The sequence below is a fragment of the Mus caroli genome, chromosome 16, assembly GCF_900094665.2.
Source record: "Mus caroli chromosome 16, CAROLI_EIJ_v1.1, whole genome shotgun sequence".
Classification (NCBI taxonomy): Eukaryota; Metazoa; Chordata; class Mammalia; order Rodentia; family Muridae; genus Mus; species Mus caroli.
The window spans coordinates 45,483,057-45,501,972 of record NC_034585.1 but is presented as its reverse complement, the minus strand read 5'-3'; the positions used below and the strand labels follow the sequence as shown (position 1 = coordinate 45,501,972).

Here is an 18,916-nt window from a genome sequence, read left to right as displayed (position 1 = left end):
AAAAAAAAAAAAGATAGGGAGTCATTGGAGAAGACAGATGATGTTAATTGTTGACATGCACATACACATGGACACACACAAAAACATACGCACATACACATAAACAAAATAGGGGCAATTTGAAACTGCCAGGTTTCCTATACATTTATGTGTCTAATATAGCTGAGAAGCTCTGAGGCCTCACAACTATTCCTTTTTAAAGATGCTCAAATGATTCAAATGTGCTCTGCACTTGATTTTATGTTATTATAGTGTGTATGTGAAGAGGAGGCATGTGCAAAACTTCACTATGTACCACCCGGCAGGCTGCAAGCTGGGAGACTCGGCTACTCTAGAACTTATGGCAGTCCTTCTTGCCTCTGGCCCCCTGGTACTGATATTGCAGGTGTGAGTTACAAGGAAGGATCCTTGTAAAACTGATAAATATAACATTATATGGCATTTAGCAAAATTAAAAACCAAGAAAGAGCTTGAGGACACGAACCCACTTTCAAAAGCTGGGTACAGTGACACACACTTATAATCCCAGAATTAGGGAGGAGGAGACTAGTGGATTCTTTCATCTTCCTGATAAGTCTGCCTCACCTCACAAGGCCAGGTGAGGGACAGTTTCTCCAAAAAACAATACAAAACAAAACCAACCAAACAGAAACCTCCAAGGTGGGTGATGTCTGAGCGTCAACATCTACAGCTATCTTCTGGTCTCTACAGGCATGCACACACCCATGCAAGGATTGCGGCACACACATGAATACCCATGCATGTGCACACACATGCATATAGAAGAGTTATGTCTATAGAATATTTGTAAGTAAATACATTTCTATAAACTAAATCATCAGTAACTTTCTCATAGAAACTACTGGAAACATATTTTTAAAATATTAGTTCTAGTATGGAGGATACAGAGTCTGAATCAGCCATCTTTTGTAGTCAGGCAAGGTTTCCCATGATAGGACTGGGACACCAGGTCATCCACAAAACCTTTAATCTACAATCTGTCCTGCCTGTAAGATGGGCTGGGGCAATGGTGGTGGGAGTGGCCAATCAGTGACTGATCTAATATGAGGCCCACATGAGAGGAAGCTCAAGGATGACCAGGAACCAGAGGCTGGATAGTCTAGAGACCTAAGATAGAACCAAATACAACTCACAAAAAAAAAAAAGAAAGAGAAAAAGAAAAAAGTTCCTAACTATTTTCTGCTATACTCATAGATCAGTGCCTAGTACAGTTATTATCAGAGAGGTTGCCTTGGGCAGCTGATGGGAGAAGGTGCAGAGACCCATATCCAAATATTATATGGAGAGAGAGCCCAGGTTGCAGGTCTCCATAGGGTGCCTCCACTGAAGCTTTGGAGAACTCAGCAAAGACAGAGAGGAGGAATTGTGGGAGCCAGGGGGTCAAGAATACCAGGGGATCATATCCCATAGCATAGCATCAACTAAGCAGGCCTCATGGGGGCTGACATAGACTGAAGAGGCTACCACGGAGCCTGCATGGGTCTACATTAGGTCCTCTGTATATATATTATGGTTGTTGGCTTGGTGTTTTGAGGATATTCCTGACAGTGGTAGTGGTGGTTATCTCTGACTCTTTTGCCTGCTCTTGGGGCCCTTTTTCTCCTACTAGGTTGCCTCACCCAGTATTGATGTGCCGTGTTTGGTTGATAACCCTGGGAGGCCTGGTCTTTTCTGGTGGTGCAGGGATGGATATGGGGGAGAGGGGAGGTGGAAGTGAACTTGGAGGAGTGAAAGGAACAGAATCTCTAGTTGGAAAGTATGGTATGAGAGAATTATAAATAAAAATTTAAAAAAGAATTGTCATCATAGCCAATCAGTGAGATAATAAATAATCTAAATATTATTTATGTTTTATTTTTTAAATTTTTGCTAATAGATCTATGTCAGCTAAAATATATTATTGCTTCACTCTGTGAACTAACCATCCATAGGAAAATCTGGAGACCCATCATGCTTAAGTGAGAAATGTAACAGAAATGGCTGGACATTAGTTTATGTATTTATTTAAAATTTTTGAGATTTAAATTACTTTATTTTATGTGTATGTATATCTTGCCTGCATGTTACATACCACATGCACACCAGAAGTCAGAAGATAGTGTCAGATCTCCCGAGACTGAAGATGGTTGTGAGTCACTGGGAATTGAACCTGGATCCTCTGTTAGAGAAGCCAGCACTCCTAACAGCTAAGCCATCTCCCTAGATCCTGAATCTTACTTGCATTGCTCACCTTGAGTGCTGAGGAAAGGCAGGAGGACTTGAACTCGGGGATCTTGCTCGTTACTATAAGTTGAGACTTCTAGGGGAAGAAAATATAAAAGCAAGTTTATTAATACCTTTAAGTTGCCATATTACAGAAACGCAGTATTTTTATTTTCCTAAAGAAGTGCCAAGATCACAATCCTTACCCATAATCCTTCAGTTCTGCTGTAGGGATGTTCTTACAGTGGTGGAGGTAGTGCATCATCTGATTGTTTTAGTAAGCACTGCAGATTCAATGTCTTATGAGCAACTTAATCAAACCCCGTCTGGATCCAGCTTCTCCATCCCATAATCCCCTCCCTCTCCTGTCTTGAAACCCTCTGCCCTCTGCCTGGGGCATTCTGACCTGAGGCATTATTCTTCCTTTCTGGGAGCACTGGGCTGAGCTTCAGTAAACTGGTGAATGTCTTATATCTAGCACCCAGAAGCTTCCTGTATCTCCAGGCAGGGTAGAGAGACGAGGAACTGGTACTCCCTCTGAAAAGGGTGCTCCTTTGATGCTCATGCTTTGGTTGATACTTTTAGCTACTATTTCCATTACTGCTGCTGTTTTGTTCTAAGACAGGGTCCCCACTACATAGGCCTGGCTGGCCTGAAATGCACTGTCCTGGGATTCACATAGTTCTTAGTGACATGTTACACCTGCAGGTACCTTCATGGCCACCCTTCCAAATTCGAACAGGTTATTTTTTACAGCGCTTTCTCTTGCTCGGTGGATCATCAGCAAAGACACCTACGTTAGAGCCTCAGGATGTTCCTGGCTCACAGTCCCTCTCCAGTTCCCATGCCTTTCAGTGACCAACCTATGTGACTTTCCCCACTTGAATCTTCTGTAAATTCAAAATGCATTAGGCCAAAGTCACCATCAAAGAGGTGAGGTGGTTCAGTGGGTGGAAGTGTTTGTCACCAAGACCTGTGACCTGAGTTTTCCAGTACCAGTGTAGCGTAAGGAAAGAACCAATCACACACACTAAAGCACTCTTCCTCCAAATAACTAAATAAGTAATAAACAAATGTAATAAAAATAAGATGAAAATGCTGGTGAAATAGCTTAGTGCATAAAGGCACTTACCAAGAAAGCCTGGCGACTTGACTCAGATACCACAACACGTGTAAGGATAGGATGCAACTTATTCCACAAAGCTGTTCTCTGACAACCATAAAATGGCATGCTAGTCATACATATATACACACACATGTTAAACAAAATTAAATTAAAAAATAAATCGAATTGAGAAGAATACATTACAATCAAATTTGCATACATGTTATCAGAATCTTCAGAAAAGCCTCTGGACATTGTATCACATCCTTACACATGGAATTCTAATTAAACCATTGGGGGTGAAGTCTGGCAGCCCATCTTTTAGTGTTCTGCAAGCGGTTCTGATATGCAGTATGGATGAAGAAACGCTACCCTGAAGGGTGATACTGTGGCTGAGCCTCAGGCACCTGGCGCATGAACTTTTAATTCAGGTTGTACAAGTGCAAACTCACTATACCCATAGACTTATGAGCTGCTTCCTAATGTCTACTTCTGATCCTGATCACTTCTCATCCCTCTACCACAGTCTTCCCTTTGTGCACTCAATGCTCCTCCCTGTTTACATGGGCCCCTTTCATACTGCTGTACCACTAGATAACCCATGGTTTTAGCCTGGATGGTGCTTTCCAACATTATCTTTCTGCTAAACCCTGTTCATCCTTCAAGCCTTGGTTCCAAAAGCATCCATCCCAACTGCTGCATCCAGTTGCCTAAGGAAGAACCATGCTGAACCATCTATGTTTTTAGCTCATAGAACATTTCAGAAAATGGGTTTTTACTTCTTAATATGTTTTGTTTTAAAGCTACAGGAAAAAAAAAGTTTCACTGGTTCATTCTTTAAAAATACAATGTTGTGCTGGGCGTCGTGGTGCATGCCTTTAATCCCAGCACTTGGGAGGCAGAGGCAGGTGGATTTCTGAGTTCCAGGCCATCCTGGTCTACAGAGTGAGTTCCAGGACAGCCAGGGCTACACAGAGAAATTCTGTCTCAAAAAAAAAAAAAAAAAAAAAAAAAAAAAAAAAAAAAAAAAAAAAAAAAAAAAAAAAAAACAACAACAACAAACCAACCAACCAACCAACCAACCAACCAACCAACCAACCAAAAAACATTGTGAGTTACATTTACCAAGATTGCTTTTGGCCAGAGTGTTTCTACAGGAAAAGTAGAATGGAAGGTAAGATTCCAGCAAGTTCTTCACAGGGAAAGCCACTTTTCTCATATCTACACAAACTGCTGCTCTGTCAGTCATGGCTTCTTAAACTCTTTCACGAGCATCCTGTGTATTCTATTTCCATGAACTGGCCTTTGTCCAGCAGGGTCTCAGGAGCCCTCCTTCCATTGTAAACAATGTACCTTTTCCATCTCTACAAGTGCCCTTTTCTGTTGGTGCCCACATGCTGATCCTTCCGACCTGTTCTTGCCTGGGTCTCTTCAACTGCTTTCTCCTTTTTCTTTTGAAGCTCCTGTTTCATCTTGACTCCACCAAGCAACCCTGAGAAATATCTTTGGTAGATGTGTCCTAGCTTAATGCAGTTCACATCTTTGTCCTTTGAGTGCCTTGTTCTCAAAGGACTTCCAGAAAAGAGTAGAAATGATGTGTATTTATAGCTACACTTACACCCAAGTCCTCCAGGATTCTACCTTATCTATATGGTTGTATCACACAGTCATACAATTGCGTGTCAGTGATGCATGACAGTAGACAGAACTTCAAACTTGTTTCTATAATGTGAGGCACAGAGCATAATTCTTGACTTATTATAGATGCTCAGTATAGGGGTGCTGACTATAGGATACACAGACGGTCCTAGCGTGTACTGCCTATCTTATCCACAGTTGAACCACTGTCAGATTCTCTTCTGAATTCATAGCTTGACAGATTCTATACTCCATGGTGGATACTATCACACCTTGCAAACACTTTCAATGGTGTCATATACATTCATTTCCAGTGAAGTGTTGGCAACCATCTATAATGAGACTGATTCCTGATAGGACAAAGCAGACTGAGCCTAGCTTGGCTATAATATATGACCCAATTGCACTATTTGAATTTGCAATGTTTTAATAATAATCTAAAGACAATTATTGCTTGCTATACAGTTTTATTGTAATCCAATCAGACCTGGGTTACTAACCACATCACTAAACAATAATTGTGAGTAAATGGGTATTTTATAAGCCCCATAAATTCTACTCTTCATTTTAACTTCAGAATTGTTTCTACAAAAGGACAAGAGACAGAAAAGCACAGAAGAGTTTCCGGTCGCATTTTGAATAAAAACGCATTAATAATTATGATCAAACAGAACATTTTGAAGCTATCAAGAAGCCAATAGAAGATACTGTACTGGCTTCAAAGAATAGAGTCGGGGTAGACAAGAGAATACAAGAGGAGAAGGAGGAGGAAGAGCCACTGTAGTGAACACTTTCTCCCCCAGCTATACAATCAGTAGCTTTGAATACAGTTAATAAATGGTTATTATTTCCTGAGTTTCAGTAAAGGTGCTTGATACAGCCTATAAAATCTGTAGTTGCCTTCCTCCCACTCACCTGGGTTCTACTCACTTCCTTTCTGATTATTTCTACTCCTTTTTATTCATTCATTTATTCATTCATTCATTTTTACGTCCTGACTGCAGCTTCCCCTCCCTCCTCTCCTCTAAGTCCTTCCCCCTTTTTTCCCCTCTGCCCGCATCCCCCATCCACTCCTCTGTCTCTTCAGAAAAGGGCCAGCTTCCATGGATATCAACCAAACATGGCATATCAAGTTGCAGTAAGACTAGGCACCTCCCTTGTATTAAGGCTGGAAGAGGCAACCCTGTATGAGGGAAAAGATCCCCAAAGCAGGCAAAAGAGTCAGAGATAGCCCCTGCTGGAAGACCACAAATCAATCAAGCTACAGAGCTGTAATGTGTGCACAGAGGGCCCAGGTCAGTCTCATGCAGGTTGTTGGTTGATCCTGTGGGATTTTGTGTGGTATCCTTAGATCCTGTGGGATTTTGTGTGGTATCCTTTACCCCTCTGGCTCCTACATTCCTTCCTCCCTGTCTTCTGCAGGATTCCACAAGACCTGCCTAATGTTTAGCTGTGGGTTTCTGTATCTGTTTCACTGTTTGCTAAATTAACCCTCCCTGATGGCATGTGGGCTAGTCACTGATCTATGAGTATAGCAGAATAATTAGGAATTATTGTGTTGACTTATTTTTGCCAGTCATTTTGGTTCTATCTTAGGTCTCTAGATTATCTGGCTTCTTGGGTCCTAGCCCTCTAAAAAGTGTCTGGGGTGAGTTCCCTCTTGTGGCATGGGTTACTTTCTAATTCCAGGGATGGCTTAACTTGAGCTTTTTTTTTTTTTCACGAGTATTTTCATTCCTTAAAAAATACCCAGCTGTGAAATTCCTTACTCTTCCTTACAATTATAGCTTTAATTGTATCAGGAGTATCTCTGATGCTGTGGCTATCAATGAAAACCTCTTTCCCCTTCATCCCTCCCCCTCTCTCTCATGCTCCTTTTGACTATCCTTCCTTCCTCAATTCTACTGAGAAAAAGCCTGTGTCCTGGGCTGGGCCTCTCCTGATGGTCCTCAGGTCACTCACGCTTCTCCTTAGAACCACGCTTAATTCGGAACTTCTTAATTTCTCCTATTCAAGTGAGGTTTTATTCTCTCAGCTGAAAACAGGAGCAGAATAGTTCAAAAACTCAGAAATTTCAGTCCTCCAAGACTCCTGATTCTATACCACAAGGGCATGCGTGATTCTCATTGCATGGTCAGTTGTTCTCTCATTGGTCCCTAATTAACTCCTGTTCCTTGTCACACAAGTCTGTTCTTCTGGGCACCCGTACATGGTGCCTGCCCTTCACTGTCATCAGATAGCCCTGATTCCTCTTTAGAGGAGACAAGATTAAGGTTATTAGTGTATGTGAAGGCCCTGAAGTACTATTACCATGTCTTGGGAAAACAGCTCCTCTGACCTAAGGCCTCTCCCTAGTCCTCACCTTCTACCTTCCGTCTCCTGGACTTGTCCATCAGCCAGACGCCAGATCTCTCTTGTGTGATAGGATTTTTCAGTTTCACTGGCTATCTTACAACAGTTCAGAGACATGGACGAATCGCTCAGCCACAGATTTACCACAGCCCTGTGTGATCATGCAGTTACAAGCCCACCTTCATAAGTTTTATATACACTTAGTTGCTTTCTTTACATTCCACTGACCCCTTCTCCTCAACGTATCTGAGCCCTACTCAGAACTTCTATCGTAAAACCCAATGCAACAGAATTAAAGGGACAAAGCCAAAGCAAAAGAACAAAAGAGGAGGAATATGCTAAGGAATTAAGACAGAGTATGGTATATCAGCTTTCTTTCTAAAGCATCATCTGTGGACAAATAGCGGGTGCACTAAAAACTTCTGCACATGCTAAATGTACTAAGTGAAGTTTGCCCTTCGGTTCAAATTAGAAGTAGCATTTTCCATTAACTGACGTAGGCTGTCAGCATCAGTTTGCAGGTTGCCCTATTATTTTTCAGTATCTTTTAAAATCACCTATATTCATTTTTAATTTGAAGAACACATTTTCCCATCTTTGATTGCACTTTTATAAACGTGAACTCTGTCAGCGCAGCTAATCTACTTCCAGTTCTCTCTCTCTCTGCTATCTAATGAATAACTGTTTCCTAATCACGAATCTTTTTATTCCCATCATCTTTTTCAGATTTAGAAAAAGAATGATTATGATAGAAATCTTAAAAATACAGGTATTTAATTTTAAATGGCGCTCCTAACCTCTGCCAGCAAGGTGACTGCATTGCTCTTACAAGTTCGGAGTCTTGCAAAACCACATGGAATCAGCAAAAGCTGCCTCGGGTGGGTTATCTGTGGGAGCAGAACACAGAGGAACCCCCAAGACAGAGAGAAAGGGGTGAACATTTGTGTTGGACACAGCCTGGAATTAGCAGAAAATTTTGTTTTGTGAACTCGGGGAGCCATCCAGGAATCTACATTTCCACAGACGTGATGTTTTCTCATACAGATGACCCCCTAGTCACCTCAGACTCAATGCTGAAGAAAACAGAATAGTCTGTCTGTCTGTCTGTCTGTCTGCTCTCCTTCTCCTCCCACTTCCCTGTTCTGTGTATGTGTTGATGATGTGTGGGACAGTACAGAAAAATGCCTTCATGTTCCACAGCAACGTTCTGACTAACTTTACTTCACTTAAGATCTAATAAGGCATCTCTGAGTTTAGTTTGTGACTGATTACTAATGAGCATTTAAAGAATTTACCTCTCGAAACCCAGTGTCTCTGGAGAGTGTGTTTGAATGTGAAGGGACATTTCTATAGTAAAAATTAATCAATCTCTCTCTCCCCACCCTGCCCCATTTCTCTATTTCTAACATCTTTGTCTCCTAAGTTCTACAAAGCAAATTTCCGCCACCACTTGCTACATTCTTTTCCTACTTAAAAAGCTGCTAAGCAGGTCTTGTGCTGTCAAAGTCTCCTGGAGCGCATGTGAGCATCAGCCCTGTTGGGTCTGGATGACACTACTGCCATGGAGTCAGTCACCACTTCTGGTGCTTACAATCTTTCTGCTTCCTCTTCTACACCACTGATCCCTGAGAGGAAGGGTTTGATGAAGGCATCGAACTTAGGGCTGAGTGCTTCGAAGTCTCCCTCTCTGCACATCGACCAGAGGGGGGAATCTCTGTGTTAATCACCGTCTCCTGCCAGGAGCAGCTTCCCTGATGAGGAATAAGCCAGACATATAACAGTATGTCATTAAGAGTCATTCGTCAGTGGAGTGTCACTAGGTACATCATCCGAGGACTCAGGGGCAGGTACCATTACCATAACCCGGGAGTAGTTAGCCAATACAAAACAGATTCCACAAGCTTTGTTGCTGTTGTTCTGTTTGGGTTTAGTCTGTCTCCTTTGGTGGACTTTTTGTTTGTTTGTTTGTCTTGTGGTTTTCATTTGTTTTAGTGTTTGCTTCTTTGTTTTTAGTTTTATTTATTTATTTATTTATTTTTAGAGAGAGAAAAAACATGAAGTTGGGTAGGTAGGGAGATGGGAGGATCTGGGAGGAGTTGGGAGAAGGTAAACATCAAAGAATATTCTATGTAGAAACCCATTAATGATTTAAAAAGCCACTTAAAAAAGCCCAAGTGGTCACCTAGCCTTCCAAAGTTGCCCAAAACTGACAGAATCCTCAAACAGAAATCAACTATTTAGCTCTAGATTCCTCAGTTTCTTCTGTATATGTGTGGTGGCTCCATCCTTGCAGTGTCAGGTCCTGGGTTATCAGCAGCCCCTCTCCATACAGAATGGAGGAGGCTGGGCCTGGTCAGGGAAGACGGGCTAAAGTGTTAAATGCACCTGCTGATAAAGTCTAGGGTGGAAACAGAATCAGGGTGGGATCCAGTCTGAATTTGACCTGAGCCTATAGAATTGAGATAGATAATAGATGATAAAAAAAGCAGGAGTCAAAGAAGCTCAACAAGGACTAACAAGCCAGTGGTACTACAGATCGTCTACAGATAGTTCAAAGTCACAACTGCAATAAATTCCACATCCTTGAACTAAATTCAAAATGTGAATTCAGGTTTTGAATAAGAAGAAATATGAAAGTCAAACAAGATGAGAAACAGGACTCCCACTCCCAGGGAAGAACATAGGCATGCTGTGTCCAGACCTGGAGGCTTAGTGGCCAGGGTGTCCCTTAGACAGGAGCAAGGAGGAGCCTTGGAAGAAAGCTGAATCCCTGCACCTTTCTCAGCTGAGTCAGGGACCAGGCTCCAAAGCACATCTAGGATGCTGGGGAGCCTCTGATGGGCCTTGGTTAGCCAGTGTACTAATTGAGAACTGGTGGTACACAGAGTTCAGGTGCTTGAGGAGGTGTGTAGGTCAGAGATCAAACAGGTACATTTACATTAGAACCTAAATGGGTATTGTCCCCTGTTGAATTATTTCAGGCCACACATCCAGTCCTCTCCTCTCATGCTTGCTGATGTGGTGAGGAATGTCTGACTAGCATGTAAAGACAGAGGAATGTAACACGGCATGCCTGCTTGCAACTGTCAAGGCTATTTCTGTCCTCCTAAAGGGAGACATAGTCCCCTCTGGATTTACAATCATCTTGGCCTTCAATATCAGTATTTGGTCATTTCCGAGAAGCCCAGTAGCAGATGACAATAGGCAATGCTCCTTAGTTCCAACCTCCTGGAAAAAAAGTTGAATAATTTATGAATCCAGAAGTTGGGTATATACTGGGCTCTGTGAATCACATGCCATTACACCAGGTTGATGCCTTCTCTCTGGTGTAATGATCTTATCTGAGTTTGTTTAGCAAGCACAAACTGTTGTTTTGACCAAAGGTTTAATGTCATCTTCTAAAGATGACGGTTTGACCAGACAGATCAAGTTGAGGTGAGAGGACCACCCTCTGATGTCACTCTATTGTGCACAACATTGAGCCACACATGGTAGTGAGAGGAGCATCGAGACAAAGGCAGCCCACCGTCCCTGCCTTCGGCAGGCTTCTGGATGAGTTCGTCACAAGCAGTTCTTCTAACCTGTCATTATTATACAGGAACACATTATACATTTTCCATCTTGCAAGAGTAATGCAATACCATGGAGAAATGAGATCTCTGTAGCCAGAGTAAGAAAGTAAAATATTTCGGCCACAATGACAATAATAGCCTCTTATAAGACAAGAGGTCGTTAGGTGCTATAACTTTCAGAACATGGATGTTGGTGGAAGGGGGTTAGAAAGTTCTTGTGATAAATCAAAATACTTTCTAAGGCGTCTGTCACCGTGGTGACATAGATTTGAAACCAGCATCCTACACAATAATGGCACATTAAAAAGACTAAATTCTAGATGGAAAAATGTGTTCATATTCTCCATTACAAAGTTCTCTTCAGATAGGTCATTTTAACTTTAAAACCACAGTTAAAAATCCCGCAAGCCGCCTTTGCTTAACATTTACAGCGACAATGGCCAACACGGGAACTGCAAGATTATTTCAGTTCAATTTTTTTTGTGTGTATCCATATCAGTGCTGTAAAACTATAGAAAGCTATTGCTGCCTTTTCCTTTCAAGAGGCATGGAATTCCACCAGGACTGTTCATTTGGTGGAAAGACTATAAACAAGACAAATGGAATCCAAATGTGGACTGCAACTTCAGTATAATTCATTCTACTTTGACTAAGTGTTAAGAAAAAATTGGTCTCTGGTAATATATGATGCAGAAGTTCCAAGTCTCACCTGTATAAGAACACCCAGTCTTACTAAATGCAATATCAAATGATTCATTCTGTCCTTCACATTGTTTGCTACATACCTATAACTCAAAAGATCCAGCTCTGGGTGTTGCTAGGATTGTGGATATGAATAAATGATTTTTTTTTACTTTCTAAAAGTGTGTAGCCTATTGACTATATAAGTATCTATAATGGCAAGGAGAAGGGGAAAATGTGCTGGAAAAAACACATGCCAAGGACAAGAGAACCAGAAGAAAAAGGGATGTTTTTACAGGCCTGGATGGATAAAAATTTCCCATCAGGTTTGGTATTAGTTTGCGGTCAGAAGGGACCAGAGAAGGGGCAGAGGCCACGATAGAGGAGCACAGCAGAAAGAAAAGGTTCTCAGGGCTGCACAGGTAAGAGGAGCCCGTGGAAGAGTGCAGAGAAGAATCAGGCTAAGCACAATAAAGGCATGTTAGGAAGAAAGTAGTCTCTGATTACAGACAGCCTTGACTGTGGGCTAACAAATTACTACTAGCCACAAAGCCTAGAGGATACATAAGCAACATAATACACACTGCACAAACATGCAAATTCGGAGCACCCCTATGGCAGCTCACAACCATCTGTAATTCCAGCTCCAGAGAATCTGATGTCTTCTTCTGACTTCGATGAGCACTGAACGCACATGTGCAGACATACATGCAGGCAACACCACCACCCCCATAAAATAAAGAGAAATTATAATATTTAAGTAAAAGATAACCAGTAGTAGGTCAGTTTCAGGCACAAAACTATGACTCATCTTTTAATGACTGAGGGCATTAAGGGAATTTTAATGTGATACCACAATGCCCGAATCAAATGTCAGTGAAAGAAAATTCTATGCCCAGAGTCATCCTTGATATACAATGGAATCTAGTAACTTAAGCTGTGAGTTAAAACTAAGGGAGGGGAACTGGAAGCTTAGAAACTTCTAAACTGCATAGAATTTGATTTCATAGGTCAATGGTATTAAAAGTACTGCCTCAGTATATTAGAAAATAGAAAAGCAATTATCCAGTTAATTTGTCACGCGGCAGCAAAGCACTCAAGCGACGCGTGGACATGGAAATGCTTCTCTCGGCCAGCAGGTGGCGCATGGCACTCAGTGTAGAAAGCAGGTAACACTGGGAGAAGGAAGCCTACACTGGAGTTGGGTACAAATTCCTCATCCCTATGTTCAGAAGAAAGATTACAAAGGATTGCTCCAGTCACACAATTTATAACCAGGGCTTTGGCTGGCTGACACTGAGTATCAATTACACAATTTCTTTATTCTTGAAAAATGTATCACCATGGGTGACAGATCTTGAGGTGGCCTTTCTTCTTAGCTTACTAAACTAGGGGGGTTTCTTTTACCAAACATGATTTGTCACACACCACTCTGCTGCTCTACAAATGTTTGGGTGGCCTTTTCTGTACTGTTCTTTCCCTGTGAGCAAAACTGGTGCAAAAATGAAACAGAAAAATCCAAATGCCACCATTTAAAGATGTGTGACTCCATTAATCACTTGGCTCTCTCCCTTGGTTATAATGAATATACGTAGCTAGAATGGCGTAGGAAGTATATATAACCATGTGGGGATGCAGCTCCAGGATGAGCTATATCTTCCACACTAGAGGACAAGGCATGCCAGCCATTAGGCTGCCTCTTCTACCACAACAGTTTTCTGATTGACTCTGGGGTATTCTCATGTGGGTGTTCCTAGGGGTAAGAGACTGGCATGCTACACGCTGGTAGGCTGTGTACAGGGTAGGGGTAAAAAAAAAAAAAAAAAAAAAAAACCAAAGCTGCTGGGTTTTGAGAGGAAGAGAAGGGTTAACATTCTACTGTCCTGGTTGTGGGTGCTATAAAACCTAGAGCCCCAGAACTTGAGATACAGAATGATCTTGGAAGTTTGAATCTAGTGTTGACTGTCAACCTGACAGGCTCAGGAATCACCTACGAGAGAACCCTGCAGTGACAGATTGTTTACATAAAGTGAGCTGGATCTAACATAAAAGATTGCTTCCTGTGCTCTGGTTGTCTACAAGAAGGTACTTGACCAGTTGCCAAGGGAGGGAAGCAATGAGTAGTCCTACCCTGATGCCACCCCTGTGAACATGACAATGACCACCATGGCAAGATAACCCTATGCTTGCCATAAGTAGCATGCCCATGTTGGTGCTAACGAATGTCTGTCTAGTGGTACTTAAGGCCCACTCCACTGGAAGGAAATCATGCCCCAGGACTGGAAACCTTGTCAGCTTAGCATGGCTAGTGAGGTCATAAACCCGAGGAGAGAATCTACTCTTGATAGTTCTCTAGACCAACGTACTCCCTTACTATATTCTAAATCTTATCCCAAACCCACAGGTACGTATAGTTACCAACCCTCAGCAAAGAAGCCTCTCTTACAGCCTGCAGAGATCTTCATAGAAAGCCACAACTGGACACAAAGCAGAGATCAATGCACTGTGCGGAGCCTTGACTCCCCTGCTATGATGGGCTCTGTCCTTGAACTGTGAGCCAAAATACACCTGTCTTCCTTAAATTGCTTTTGGTAATAGCATTTTATCACAGCTACAGAGAATTAACTAAGATACCCAGTGACCCTCTTCACTTCCCAGATCAGACCGCCAGCTGCCGTTGATGCTGGAACATAGATGTGTAGAGTAAGACATGGCTCCATTCACTGCCCAGGTCTGCATGGTGGGTTAGTGATCACTACCAGTGAGAGGCTAGAGAGAAGTGCAAGGACGGGGACACGTGTAATTACACGGTTTAGACTTTATGACAGCCTGGCTTCGAGAGGATAGACAAAAGAATGCCAGCCGAGAAACGTGCTGAATCATGGTAGTAAATTAGCCAGTCCTGATCTGTCAGCAGCACACAGCCAGGACAGGAATGCAGTTTATTTTGATACTGAGTGGAATCAGTGCTGCTTCTCTGACCTCCCCATTCCCACATCTGTCAAAAGTCCTTATGTGAAAGACAGTCTAAGGGTACCGAGATGACAACTTCATACCATCTGCTGCGTGGCTTTTAGGCTCGCTTCTGGCACTGGGTAGGTATCTCCAAACAAGAGTTATTGAACATCCACATTATTCTTTTCATAAAAAAAATAATTGAGAGGTTCTTTCCATATTCTCCTATTCAGTAATTACCATATTTTATAAAGAGATTGGCTATTTTGGAAAGATAACTATACCATACAAAGACTGGGTTAGCTTTTTTAAATATCTAAGTACCCCATGAAGGTCAAGAGCAGTGCTCTTTGCCAAGTTCTTATTTATGCTGTTCTTGTCTCAAATGTTCTCTCTGATTCCTTCAATTTACTCTAACTAGACTTCAAGAAAGAAGTTCAAGGCTACTTCCCCTGTAACATGTACGGACACTGAATCACCCTTCCCAGTTTCTTTAGAAAAGATTTCCACACCATTTCAGCTGTGATCAGAAATTACTGAACTAATGTTCTATTGTGGCTGGAAATTTGTAAATCATCATTAGGTTTGGTCAGAAGGAGACTGTTTTTTATCTGAGGATGTGATATATTTACTATTTCAATAATGGTCTGTTGCATGCCCTGTACCTACCAGGCACTGATATAGGTAATATTGAGTCATGGTAGGCAAAGCTGAAGAGTTTCCCTGCCTCCAGGAACTTCGCAGTCTACTATTCCAGTAGCTTTGAACTTAATACATGGTCTAGTCTGGGGTGTGCCCAAAAGCAAGCATTTAAAAGTCAATGACCACTCAATTAACCAGCTGCCCAGGATTGGGTCACTGATAAGTATTAAATACTTGAAAATATGTTAAGATTCTAGGAATGTTTGCCCATGTAGATTTTTGTGGAAACTTTCCTTTCAGTAAAGTAAGACAGTGAGGATTCTTATATCCTTTGAACAAGATTTCTACAGAAGTGGTTCTAAATTGCTGTTAGAATTGGAATGAGCTGAATCTATAATCTAGACTTAAATTTGTGTGAGGGAAAAAAAATCTACTGAGAGAGAGAGAGAGAGAGAGAGAGAGAGAGAGTAGGCAGAGTGGATGGCTCCCATCTGTTGACTTCATCAGCTGCCATTAAAATCTCCACTCAATAATGGCTAACATAGTCCAACTTTAAACAAACAATAAGCTAATCAAGGCTTTGTGAATGACACTATCAATATCCAATGGTTAACAGTGACCTGTAAGGAAGGAAAACAATATATTCAGAGATGGTCAATCCCAATGTGTTGAATGTCTTCCCAAAGCTTCAAGGAGTGATTTCCAATTAAGAAACGACTTTTAAAATGGAGATATTTCCAGATAGAAACTTCTGTATTTATCTATTTGGCTGTTAGTTAAGATAATCACAGGCAGCTGGGAGTCGTGGCGCACGCCTTTAATCCCAGCACTCGGGAGGCAGAGGCAGGCGGGTTTCTGAGTTCGAGGCCAGCCTGGTCTACAAAGTGAGTTCCAGGACAGCCAGAGCTACACAGAGAAACCCTGTCTCGAAAAACCACACACACACAAAAAAAGATAATAACAGGCTCTTCTGCCTTTATCTCTGGTTTCTTTTAGCACACTCCAGACTAGGGGCTTTATGAACTAGAGAGGCGAGATGTGTTTTAGCAGTAGGGAATGCTTAGGGGATGCATTTCCCAAGTAATCATTAGTGTCATTCCAAGACTGAACAAGGCACTAGGCTAAAAGGGGAGACCTAGTCCTTTGACCACCTCAGGTGATATCTGACTTGCACAGCAGATCCCTAGCAAAGTGGGAAGGTAAGAAGACATGTTTACATTATAAAAACCAAAACTAATGTAATATTGGATTGACTCTTACCCCATCACCAGATTTTTCTATTCTAATGAGGCTTTCCATTTTTTTGATTTCTGGAATTGGCAGACAAGTCAATAGTTCTGCCTATTTACTGCTGACCTGCTCAAATGACACTTGAGTAAATGAACAATATAAATTTTAAAATGCTGAATTTGAGAGCTGAGTCCACAAGCAGGGATATAACTCTTGGATCAGAGAATAAGGGCTGGGGACGTAGGTAAAGCACATTCGACATGAGCACAAAGACCTGAGTTGAATCCTCAGAGCCCACATAGACTATGTGCAGTGGTGCACATCTATGATCCCCCGACACTCCTCTCTGAGATAAGAACCAAGAACTGGAGACCTCCAGAGGTTCACAAGCAAATGCATCTTTGAATAACAGAGAGACACTGCGTCACACAATATGGAAGGTGAAGACCGACTGACACACAAGATGGTCCTATGACCTCTGCACATGCGTGAACGCACATGGGTGCTCTCAAGCAAACAAATCACGGTGAAAATGAAGATAAAAATACACTAAAGATGTGGAACGGGAAAGGAAAGGAAAGGAAAGGAAAGGAAAGGAAAGGAAAGGAAAGGAAAGGAAAGGAAAGGAGAGGAGTGAAACATAAAAGACAGAGTAAGAGAGGATTGAAAATAATCGAAGTGTATCATGGGTATTATAGAAATGTCCTGAGGCATTCCCTTAACCTGGACAGTTGATACATGCTAATAAAAGCAAAGATCACAGAATTTTCCTGTTTGTAACATTTCTTTCACTAAAATTGCTATAACTCCCCATTCATTCATAATAATGTTTATTCTTATTGAGTTCTCATAACAATTAAAATGTACATTTGACATTCCATATGAATAGGCCAGAGCTGTCTACAAAACAGTCTTTACCCAGAATGTCCATTTCCAGGGAAGGAGCCTGGTAGTACATCAGATAGGAGAGGGATGTAGCCTAACCTTTGTAGTCATGCAAATGTAGTTCCCTGTCTTGAATACCTGACCCAAAACCAAGCACACAATTGCAGAGTAGAAAGAAATGCCTTGTCCTCCTACACACATGCTCTGTGTGCAGGTAGATGGTCTTAGATAGTACCTATGCAGATATTTTAATAGACCTCCTTCCCTTCCTTTAGCAAATTCTCTGATGCAGAATTAAAAGAAAAGGACAAAATGGAAATAAAAAAGAAGCTGTATAATTTACATGAGAAAACTATATTGGTCGATTCCCATGTAAGAACTCAACAACTCAAGAGCAATTGCTTAATTTGGAAAGATGAGCGACTCTCACCTGCGGCTGCGCTTCCACCAGCTTGTCCTGATATCTCTGGACTGACTCTTGAAGTTGCCTCTCTCTCTCATCTTTTGATGGTGGTCTTCTGTTCATGGTGCCCAGTGGGATAGAAGGCAGGCGTTCTATCTGGTTACAGCTTCACAATCAAGAAGTAACAGATTAGCGTCAGGAGGCAGCGGGAAGGTGTTTTGCTGACTAGCAAAAACTATTTACTTCTCTAAAGTGTTATAGTTTCTGTTATACACCCACAATTTGAATCTAAAGCAGGATTATAATCTTAAATGTTCAGTTGGTATGGGAAGTAGCTACATAGAAAATGTAGGGGCACATGTATTTACCAGGATGTGGGAATGCAAATTATCTTGTTACTGGTCCACTTATCCTACATTATCATAAATCAAGTCTTTAGAAACAATTTGTTTTGGATCATCTTGATACTGAAAAATATTTCCCATTACATCCCCAAATTTGGTGTAGAAATCTATGCACCACTCTAAAATATTACAAAAAAAAAAAAAATTCTGCCTCTGAGATTCATGGACCTCTAGTTTGGAATCACTGAGAGAGCAATGGGTACCCTGTCATACGCTGTTCAGGGACAGTCTTGGGGTTATGGAGGCTTGCACATAGCTCACTAGATAGCTCAAAGCGACCCTGACTGGTCCATCTTTCCCAAATGAACTGCCGTCTTCAGTCGTACAGTACTTTGCATTCATCCTGGCTCCCAGCCTTGTGTACTTTACAACCATGAACAAATCTCTTCAAAGTTACAAAAAGTAAATAAGCCTTTATTTTGGAAAGCGTGAAGCCATTTTGCTTTATTTAATTAATTAATTAATTAATTAATTAATTAATTTTTATGCTACAGCTGTGAAATAGGGAGCTGAATCAGACAAATTGCTTTTTGGGGGAAAAAAGTGAAATTGTTTAGTTTGTGTTGGTATCAAGACTTGATGCAGAAAAGGGCTGAACTCTCTGAGTATAGCTCTGAGTCCAAGCCTGATTGAGTGTGCAGTAGGAATAGGAAATGCAGATATCAGTTCCTTAGATGTCTCGTTGTGATGGTTTGTATATCCTTAGACCAGGGAGTGGCACCATCTGGAGGTGTGGCCTTGTTGGAATAGGTGTGACCTGGTTGGAATGGGTGTGTCACTGTGGGCATAAGATCCTCACCCTAGTTGCCTGGAAGTCAGTCTTCCA

At 41.6% G+C, this 18,916-nt stretch overlaps 1 protein-coding gene across 1 annotated transcript in view; it reads right to left on the bottom strand.

The window, feature by feature from the left end:
* Morc1 (MORC family CW-type zinc finger 1) overlaps nucleotides 1-18,916 on the bottom strand; it is a 188,581-nt gene that overhangs the window by 46,781 nt on the left and 122,884 nt on the right. Inside the window, exons 17-18 of the mRNA XM_021185413.1 lie at nucleotides 17,714-17,852; nucleotides 2,252-2,320 (exon numbers count right to left, since the gene is read on the bottom strand). Coding sequence (XP_021041072.1) covers nucleotides 2,252-2,320; nucleotides 17,714-17,852 — 208 coding nt within the window. The remainder of the gene's footprint in view (nucleotides 1-2,251; nucleotides 2,321-17,713; nucleotides 17,853-18,916) is intronic.